Here is a 10,601-nt window from a genome sequence, read left to right on the forward strand (position 1 = left end):
GTACATTTCCCTACACATAAATTCCATTTTTTTAAGCCGCTAGTCCTCTTGAGGGTGTGAAAACTATCCACCGACATCTGTCTCAGCACGCTGCTTGCTAGAATAACCAATCAACTGCATGACTTTGGGGTTTGTTTGTTTTTTAACTAAACTCAGCAATGTGGGTGCACTGGTTTTAATTTTTATTCCCCCCCACTTTTTTTTATTTATCGTGTTTTAATTTTAAAATTGCTCTAGGGGAAAAAAAAGTGGAATTCTCTGAACAATCACCAAGTATTGCTGAAAGGAAAAAGCAGAGAAAGTTGGATTCAGGTATGACCACCCACCAAACCAGGATAAATTTCTGCACAGCTGCTGGGAGAACAGCCAGCCTGTGTTCTCACACTGTGCTAAGACAGTTTGCATCCTCATTTATCTCAATCCTTACTTTAGCATAGGTGAAACAGCCTATCCAGTGGACTCTAATGTTTTTATTTTATTTTATTGATAAAGGACAATATTTGTAGCTCAGGGTTGAAAGGAGGAAACCAACACTGAGAGGGCAAGCCACTACAATATAAAATGAGAGTTGATTCCATTCCCTACTAGCCCTGATGATGTTACCTAGTTTGGTAATGAAATGTCTGCAAGAAGTAGAGACCAGCAAGGACATTCCCCCTTCTTATTTATATATTATGTTTACATGCCAATAAAGCAACTTTGGGCAGCTTAGAAAAAGATCATGATTTATTCGCTTGGGAATCATGCGCCACAAACCTGGCTATGTTGTTTTGCTAACCCGGCTTAAAGTTGGCTTATAGCTCCACAGAGTTCTGTGCTTTTTAAAAAGAATGCACGAAGAGCAATTTGCTTGCATTATACAGAGAAGGAGTGGAGTGGTACGGTGGCCCAGAGGTGGAGCTCTCACCTCACAATCAGGAGTTCGATCCTAGGTAGAGGCAGATATTTCTCTCACTGGGCACAGTGGGAATATCTCTGCTGAACAAAGCTCCACACCGGCAACAGGAAAGGCATCTGGCCAGTAAACCCTGTGCTAGCTCCATTCAGTTGCTCAGCTTCTCCACCTCCCGCAAGGGATTATGAGGTCGTTAAAAGATGATAGATACAAACCCAAAGGAGAAAGGAAACAATTCAGGCGATGGTTGTGCAGACTTCATACTCACCACGTCGTAATTGGTCGGGGCTCGGCTCCGGGAGGCGACGACGCCAACGCCGGTGATGGGGTCCATAGGCACATTGGCCAAAGCATCGGTGAGCTCTCTAACCTCGGGCATGGTGGACGGATCCTGGAAGACAAGAACAGTCCAGAGGGAGGAGACAGGTCAGAATGCAAATGTAGAGATTTGATGCATCCTAAGAAATCGGCTGGATTAGGCTGTGTATCTTGTCTGTAAAAAGCCGTTAAGGGCTCACTTGTTCCGGCTTGCTCTTCTGAAAAGTTTGCATTCTGATTCGGATCACGGCTACCTTTCCAGAGAGCTTGCAAAACATTTTAAGAAGCGCTTGGAAGCGCTTCCTTCCAGGGCGAGAGAGCACAGAGGACACCTTCATCTCAACGAGAAGAAGATGGATTTCCCACACTTGGTCTCGGCCAAAATAAAAAAAAAAACCCAAGCAGGAGAAGGAGAAAAAAAAAAAGGATTTCCAAGCAACAGGGCACCCTTTCCATGATATTCCGAGATATTTTAATTTTCCACAACTAAGAAGAGAACCCCATAGTGATTTGACCACCAGGAACTAGGAAAAGGATTGAAGCTTGGAGAACTGATGCCTCAACTTCCTACTTTGTTCCTTCCTCCCCATCCCACTTTCCTTGCATGCCATGTTGTCCATTCAAGATATTCCTAAACTGCTGAGAAAGCTGTTTACGTCCCGAAATTCAGTCTTCAAGCATTGAACAGAAAAATGAGAGTTTAAGGGGACTTAAAACTTCAGAACCACGAAGAGCTTCCAGAGACCTCCATCTTCTAGTATTGAATTATATTATTCTGGAATCCTTCTAGAGTTCTAGTTCGTCTTCTAGAGTTCTAGTTAAGTGATATTGTTCTGGAATCCCTCTAAAGGCCTGGCTCTTCTTCTAGAATCCTAGCTTATTTATAATCATGTTGGAGTTCTAGAGTTCTAGCCCTTCTAGAAGTTTGGGTTTTATTGATACTGTTCTAGTTCTTTTTCTAGAATTCTACAGTCCAATTATGTTATTCTGGTTCAGGTGGAAGGCTAGATGGCTGCAGGGGCTTAAACTGGAAAGGAGGGGTAGTAAAATAGAGTATTTCTCCCCCACCCAGGACTGGTATTGTTAGCAAACAGGAAAGATGTCATTTCACAGCGGCGCACAAACGGAAATTCAACCTCTCCCAATCAGGAGGGAAGGGATGGGAAGAAGGGAGGGAGGGAGAGAAGGAGGGAAGGAAGGAAAGAAAAAGATATAGATATAGATAGATGGGAAGGAAGGAAGGAAGGAAGGAAGGAAGGAAGGAAGGAAGGAAGGAAGGAAGGAAGAAAGAAAGAAAGAAAGAAAGAAAGAAAGAAAGAAAGAAAGAAAGAAAGAAAGAAAGAAAGAAAGAAAGAAAGAAAGAAAGAAAGAACAGATATAAATAGATAGGAAGGAAGGAGGGAAGGAGGGAAGGAGGGAAGGAAGGAAGGAAGGAAGGAAGGAAGGAAGGAAGGAAGGAAGGAAGGAAGAAAGAAAGAAAGAAAGAAAGAAAGAAAGAAAGAAAGAAAGAAAGAAAGAAAGAAAGAAAGAAAGAGATATATAGATAGGAAGGAAGGAAGGAGGGAGGGAAGGAAGGAAGGAAGGAGGGAGGAGGGGAAGGGAGGAAGGAAGGAAGGAAGGAAGGCAAGAAAGAAAGAAAGAAAGAAAAAGAAAGAAAGAAAGAAAGAAAGAAAGAAAGAAAGAAAGAGCTATAGATAGATATAGATAGGAAGGAAGGAGGGAAGGAAGGAAGGAAGGAAGGAAGGAAGGAAGGAAGGAAGGAAAGAAAGAAAAAGATATAGATATAGATAGATAGGAAGGAAGGAGGGAAGGAAGGAAGGAAGGAAAGAAAAAAAGAAAGAAAAAGCTATAGATAGATATAGATAGGAAGGAAGGAGGGAAGGAAGGAAGAAAGAAAGGAAAGAAAAAGATATAGATATAGATAGAAAGGAAGGAGGGAAGGAAGAAAGGAAGGAAGAAAGAAAGAAAGAAAGAAAGAAAGAAAGAAAGAAAGAAAGAAAGAAAGAAAGAAAGAAAGAAAGAAAGAAAGAAAGGAAGGAAGGAAGGAAGGAAGGAAGGAAGAAAGAGAAAGAAAGAAAGAAAGAAAGAAAGAAAGAAAGAAAGAAAGAAAGAAAGAAAGAAAGAAAGAAAGAAAGAGATATAGATATAAATAGATAGGAAGGAAGGAAATAAATGTGGTTTCAGGATCCTGGGCTGTTTAAAATACTTACGCCATCCCTGAGCTATTGATTTTGCACTCACACCCACCTCTGTTTCTGCATATAGATACACCCTCCCACCTATTTCTCTGGGTGCATAAAAACACACTCATCAAGGCACATCTGCATTCCTAGAAAGGGGCTCTCCCGCCCCGGGCATCTGGGGACGCCACCCACAAACCGCACAATCAAGTATGACCACTTTTTTATTATTATTATTTTTTTGCAACTCCTTTGTGGTAGTTTTTTCCTGTCATGGGAGAAGGCTGCATTTTGGGGATTTCTTCCCTCCCCCCAAAGTTACTCCCTCTCCATGTCTGCAAGGTATGTAGGATGGCAGGGATCCTAAGGGCTTTCTCTGAGGCCCCTGAGCCTGGCGGTTTTCCTGTAGATATTTCCTGACCCAACTAGGTAACGTCTTCAGTGCTGGAAGAGAGTGGGGTTTGTGGAATGGAGGAGGAGGAGGTTTATGGGGCCCTTGGTTCTCTCTGAGACGGATGGTTTTCTTGCAGACGTTTCATTACCAAACTAGGGAACATCATCAGCAACAGAAAACAGTGGGATGTGCTCTCTCTCCCTGCTGGCACTGATGATGTTCCCTAGTTTAGTAATGAAACGTCTGCAAGAAAGCCTCCAAGCTCAGAGAGCCGCAAGGACACCACAGTTCAACCCTTGACTTTCAAGAGTTTGATTACTGACCGTTCGAAGTTACAATGACCCTGGAAAAAGTGACTTATGACCATTTTTCACACTTAACGACCGTGGTAGCATCCTCGGCATCAACATTCAGACCTATGGCCACTGATTCATATTTACGACGGTTACAGGGTCCTGGGGTTATGTGATCCCCTTTTTGCAACCTTCTGACAAGCAACATCAATGGGGAAGCCGGATTCACTTAATGTCCCGATGATTTGCTTAACAACGGTGGCCAGAAAAGTCATAAAACGGCAGGGGAAAAAAATCACTTAACACCTTTCTCACTTAGCAAGATACATTCTGGGCTGGACTGGGATTGTAAGTTGAGGACTCACTGTAAAATGTCCCAACAAAGCCCTCCGAATTTCAACTGCAAATATTCCAAAACTGAGCAGCAATATTGAAGAAGAATCCAATTCAAAACCCGCCCCAACCTGGTGGGAGAAAACTTAAGAGTAGCTACACCATCCTGAAAAGACCACACACCATTAATGCCTTGATATGGTTCAGATGTGGTGCATTAATTCTGTGAAACACGGCTTGTTCCTTGCACCACAATTGGCTCGATTCTTACATCGCGAATTCATAAACTGCGGTGAACAAATTATGATTTTAGTTCACACCAGACATGAAGATTGTAACACACACACACACACAATCAGCTACACTGAAACCTAGATTAAGGATAGCTTTGAGAACTATCCTGGATGCCAAGACAGTAAACCACACACCAAATACCCTTCATTGTTGTTTCACCGAATACACAACTGGCTGAACTGTATACATTACAACTTGCTACACTGGCATTTAGCAACGTTTATAACTTTCATCATTCTGTACAACTTTACAAACGACAACATACCCTGTTCCAAACCAGGGAAAGTACATTACAGCTTAGCAGGTTGACCGAACAAGCTTGAACCAATCTACAGTCAACCTATTGATTATATCCAATACAGATCTATTGCTAACCTGTGACTACACCGTCAGTGAGTCACTGCCTTATCCTGTAGCCCTTCCTGGCTTCCGTTCAGCTTTTCTTGGGGGGAAAAAATGAACTTTATTACCTCATGTTAACCTAATAGTAGCAGTTTTTTAAAATAATAATAATAATAGTAATAATAATAATAATAATAATAATAATAATAATAATAATAATAATAATAATAATAATAATAATAGTAAACACAGCTAGTAAAGATACTTTGTTCCTGTTGTTGAGCTTTCCCAAGGACAATGCTGCACGTTTGTAATGAAATTTCAAGGGAAGAAGGTGGGGAAAAGCTCATTTCCCACCCCTCTTCATTTAAAGGGTCCCTTCCTTGTTCGACCCCCTTTTTCAAAGGGAAAATGTGAAAAGCCCAGCAGCTCCAGAGAAGGGACCCTTTGTGAGGTCGGAACTAAGAAAGCAGAGACACAATACCAAGGGGGGGGAGGCTTCAAACCGGAAGATGCCCGGCCTGGTTGCCATTGGGGGAGCTGAAGGGGTGAGTGGGCAGCCCTCCTCCCCCTCTGCAAGAAACTGGGGTCATGCAAGGGAACTGCCCACCTTTAAGCCTCGAAAAGGCCCTTTAATGCAATGAAGGCGGGGGGGCTGGCCTCTAGGGTCTGCTCCTAAAACACAAGGTGGGGCTTTCAGGCAGCCTGTCCCCCTCCCCTCCCAGCCCCAAAGCAAGGAGACCCCAAACACCATCAAGGAAGCTGGCGGGTTGGAGCTATTGCGATTCACAGAGCAGGCGTTCCCCCCCGATTGTGGTCTTTGATTGGCTGGCAGAGATTTTTTCCTCGCCTTGTATTGGAAAAGAAAAAAAAAAGAGGGAGGGGCGCACCAGACAAAGCCAGCCCCTTGTTCTTTGCAGGGTCTCTCCCCCTCCCCCTCCTCCTCTCGCCCCCCACCCGGCCCCAGCCTCCCCCCTTCTCTAGCCTAGCCCCTGAATCAAGAGCGAGGGGTGTCGGCCCCCGCTTTAAGGAAAGGGGCGAATTTACCCCCGCATAGAGACATGCAGCAGCCCCGAACGCGCCTTGCAAGGCCTCCGCGCTCCTTCCCCAGGTTTAGGATTGAGGGATTGGGGGGGGGAGAAGGGTTCCCTCAATGCACCCCAAAAAGGTGCATGTGGGGGAAGGGAAGAGGGGGCAGGAGCGCAAGGAGAAAGGGGCGCAAGGCCCAGCCCGGGATAGGGGAGCAATTGGGGGGGGGATAACAGCCAGGCCTTGATGGTGGGGAGGGGGAGAGACACTTAACTGTTGCCCGGGGCGCAGCTGGTGGCGGCTGGTGGCGGCTCCCGCGTTTCAGGCAGAAGCAGCTTTTCATTGCCCGGCAGGGCGGGGACCGGAGCGGAGGAAGAGGAGGAAGAAGAAGAAGAGGAGGAGGAGGAAGAGGAGAAGAAGAAGAAGAAGCGGCAGCGGGTGGGAGGGAGGAGGAGGACGAGGAGGAGGTGGAGGAGGCCCGGCTGGGCCCGCAGAAGGCGACGGTCCTTACCGGGCGTGCAAACGCGAGGCCCCCCAGCCCCGGGCAGATCCCAAGCGGAGCAGCCCGTCAGCAGCCGAGCGAGGGCGGAGGAAAGCGGCGGCCGAGGCGAGCTGACACCGCTTCCCACCCAGCCGGGCGCTGCTCCGACGCCGCCGCCTTCGCCGCCGCCGCCGCGCTATAGCCACAGAGCCCCCTGCCTCCCGGAGCCCGCACTGCCGCTGCCTCGCTCGGCCTCCCCTTCGCCGCCCACCGGCCCCAGGCAGAAGCGGCGCAGCCAGCCAGCCAGCCGTGGCAAAGCCACAGCCAACGCCGCCCGTTCCCCTCCGGCCTAGCTGGCCCGGCCGTGTGCGCCCAGGGCGCACGAGGGGGACTCCCCGAAGCCGTCTCCAAAGCGCGCCCGCGACGCACCGCGTCCAGACGGGCTGCGCGAGGAAGGAGAGAGGATCCTGGCCCGGCGAGGGGTGGGGTGAGGTGGGGGGCGCACCTGCCTTTCCGCCGGCTTTGCTCGCCTGCCAGGAGGAGAAGCACGGGGGTCGGTGGGGGGCTTTGATCCTCGAGGGGCGCTCTTTTGGGGGGGGCCTCTTTTCTAGCTGCATCTTCTTTTGCAAGGAGTTTCAGTATTTGGCTTTATGTTTGTTTGTTTGTTTATTTATTTTGCACACTGATCTATCAACTATCATCTACCGGTATCTATCTACCGGTATCTATCTATCTATCTATCTATCTATCATCTATCTATCTATCTATCTATCTATCTATCTATCTATCTATCTATCTATCCATCCATCCATCCATCCATCCCTCCATCCATATATCTCTATCTATATCTATCCATCCATCCATTCATCCATATATCTCCTTCCATCCATCCATCCATCCATCTATATTGATCTATTTATCTATATCTATATCTATCTATACATCCATCCATCCACATATCTCTATCCATCCATCCATCTCTATCTCTATCTCTATCTCTATCTCTATCTCTATCTCTATCTATCTATCTATCTATCTATCTATCTATCTATCATCTATCCATCTTATCTATCTATCTATCTATCTATCTATCTATCTATCTATCTATCTATCCCTATTATTAATCCTTTCTCTCTTTTCCTACTTACCACTCACCCTGTCTGTCTACCTCTACCTGTCATTAATGCTTTTTGTCTCTTTCATTCTTTCTTTTCTTCCTTCCATCCATCCATCCATCAATTTTGGGAATATCCAGAGTGCAGCAAAAAAAAAAAAAGTTAAACAATATTTCTGCCGCTTTCCCATCCCTAAAAATATTCCAACCAAGCTATAGGAATTAATCTTTGATCACAGTTAAGTCAGCCATTTATGTATAATTTTTAGCCATTCCATCCTTTCCAGACCAATGCAACGGCCTTACCTTCACTGTTTTGATGTTCAACTACATACACCACACACTCCACATTGCATCATACAATCTGTCATTTGCTGCAAATTACTCAGATTCTCTGCCAACGACACAGCAACACTACACCCAGGCCCATTCACATCCCTGCCAACAAACTTTGTCATCACCATAAATATCCCTTGCATTTCTTTTCTTTTGCGTGGTCATTTCCCCTTTCTCCCTAACCTCCAGCATAATTATTTTTTTTACCACCCTTGTTTTCCAAAATCATCTTTTCCCCCAAGATCTAGTCTTGGCATTGCCCAAATACGGCCTGGTCTATAAGCAGATTCTCTCATCCCTTTGAATCCTCCCATCAGTCCTCTCGATGGGACATCATAACTGACCAAATCAATAAATGCATTCCAGTAAATGATGGAAATGTAACCAAAAATCTGACACATATTATCATATGTGATGGCCTTGATGCTAAAGCCAAAAAAAAAAAAAAAAAAGGGCAAAAATACACAAGTGACTAGAAAAGATGTCAGGAAAACACGCAGATCTTAAACCTGAACTTTGTTTATTAGGTATAGTACCAGAAAAATTGGATAAACAAAGTATATATTGAATATTGCATGTATTAACAGCAGCGAGGATTATATTCATGCAGCATTGGAAAAATAAATACCATTAGATGAAGAGATAATTAAGAAGATATTGGATTGTGCAGAAATGGACAGACTTACATTGAAGATTAAACAGAAAGAAGATACAGAATACCACCAAACATGGAATTTATTTTATCAGTGGCTGGAAAAAAGGGGTAAAGATTAGGAATATAATTTGTATTGTTAAGCAAACAAAACAATCCAGACAACACGATGTTTATTAAGCACTAATTAAAGGTAATAGTAGAAAATTAGTAAAACTTTATTTAAAAATTTTAAAAATGCATTTTGAACCTTATTCCTTCAATATGTAGACCTGTAAACAGACTAAAACACTTAAGTCACATATACAATCCAAACAGACCCATTTCTCACCCATCCTTCAGTCTCCAAATGGCCTCGACACCTTTTTCTGTAATATGAACAAACACAAACACGCTAGCATTGTAAACCAACCATGGTCATTTTGCGATGGGCGGATATACAGATATTTTCAATAAATAAGAAGAATAAACACACCGTGCTAAGTTACAAGGAGGCCTATTGCGGCTTAGCACAACGTGTGAATGGAACAAGCTCACATATGTTGTTTGTGGTTTTTGAACTAATCACAGTTAATTTTCAATAAAGGTTTTTTTTTTTTTTAATTAAAAAAAATTTTTTTTACAAAGATTGGAAAACAGGATTGGGACAAAGGTCAGATAGCTAGCCTTCAGGAATGGACAGCTCCCAGTGTATCATTGCCGGAATCTGACTTCATTTCTACTCTTCCCTGTAATTATTCAGAATATAGCCTCTTATCTCAAACCTAGAGACATTCCTTCCAATTTCTGAGCTGGTTGGTGTACTGCACTCAGATGCAAAGAGAGGTCAAATTTCATTCTCCATGGTTTCCTGGAGCACTTTGCCGGCTAAAAATGAGCTGAAAAATGGCCAAAAAACCCCCCAAAAAACAAAAACCCAGGCCGAAAAGGACAAAAAACAGCCCCCCAAGTGGCTGAAAATGGGCTGAAAATGAGCCAAAACACCCAGCCCCAAAACAGGCCTGAAAATGTCCAGCAGAGTGCAACAAGAGGCCGTGGAGGGTGAAAACGAGGCACAGGGACTCCCTGCACCCGGTTTTGGCCAGCAGGATGATGCAGGAGGCACCCATCCCACCCCTGCCCGCCAGACCACAGAGGAGAACTACCATTTTGATCTGGCCCTCAAAGAAAGCCAGTTTGACACCCCTGGGTTAGGCACATTCCTGGAGAAAATGGAACTCTGTTTTCCCCAAATGAGGGTAGTTGACTTACTTATCTGTCAGCCTGCGAACTGAGTGCTTAGTAGCAGCTGGAGTTGAAGGTGTGGGAACAGAGCCAAAAGAAGAGGGCCAAATTTCCCCAAATCCCATCATCCTAAATAACCACAGTGGCACTTTGGACTGGATGACCCCTGGTTTATCATTCCACGATAATAAGGAAGCCACCCAAGAAGAATTCTGGTTTGTTGTGTTTTTTTTTTAAAAAAATTCTCTTTGCAGCTTGGATTAATGACCAAAGCCTCTTCATTAACGGCTGCTGGACCATCAATTAGAATTTAATTGCCAATTTTGATCCCCTGCCTCCTTTCTGAGGCGGGCACCTCAGTTTTTATGCCTGAGACGCCATTCTCAAGAATCTGGAAAGGATGCCAGCTTGAAACACAAAGAAAGACTGGATTTCTTCGCTCCTTTGCAGCCTGGCGGCGGCTGATACCAAACAAGGGATGGGCTGCCCCATTTTTAACCAATGCTAGGCTAATCTCGAATTCTCTTCTCAGATCCAATCCCCTTTTCGGAGCAGAGGTGGGAAGTGGGCGAAAGAGAACCAAATCCAGAAGCGGCAGGGCACGCGGTCTGCCTCGTAAGGTTACTCTGACGCCGTAGCGTCAGGTTACTATTTATCCAACGCGAGCAGAGTTGGCGCACGCATCTGGCGCCTGGCACTTACTGCAATTATTTATG

The 10,601-nt window shown here is 44.9% G+C and overlaps 1 protein-coding gene across 5 annotated transcripts in view; it reads right to left on the bottom strand.

Annotated features, from left to right (window-relative positions):
* The window catches only part of MVB12B (multivesicular body subunit 12B), a 47,186-nt gene extending 40,402 nt beyond the window's left edge, over positions 1 to 6,784 (bottom strand). For 3 of the 5 annotated variants that reach the window (XR_015745432.1, XR_015745431.1, XM_087944167.1), the window contains exons 1-2: positions 6,353 to 6,784; positions 1,164 to 1,286 (exon numbers count right to left, since the gene is read on the bottom strand). Coding sequence is in view for 3 of the 5 variants with exons in the window: in XM_087944167.1 (XP_087800293.1) it covers positions 1,164 to 1,286; positions 6,353 to 6,421 (192 nt within the window). In the remaining 2 variants the exon portion in view is untranslated. Of the gene's footprint in view, positions 1 to 1,163; positions 1,287 to 4,596; positions 4,672 to 6,352 lie in introns of those variants that run through there. The other 2 variants (XM_087944169.1, XM_087944168.1) reach the window with 2 other exon arrangements.
* Positions 6,785 to 10,601: the final 3,817 nt, after the last annotated feature.

The sequence above is a fragment of the Notechis scutatus genome, chromosome 15 (genome assembly GCF_049901735.1).
Source record: "Notechis scutatus isolate UNSWTSFEM ecotype Mainland chromosome 15, rNotScu1.2, whole genome shotgun sequence".
Classification (NCBI taxonomy): Eukaryota; Metazoa; Chordata; class Lepidosauria; order Squamata; family Elapidae; genus Notechis; species Notechis scutatus.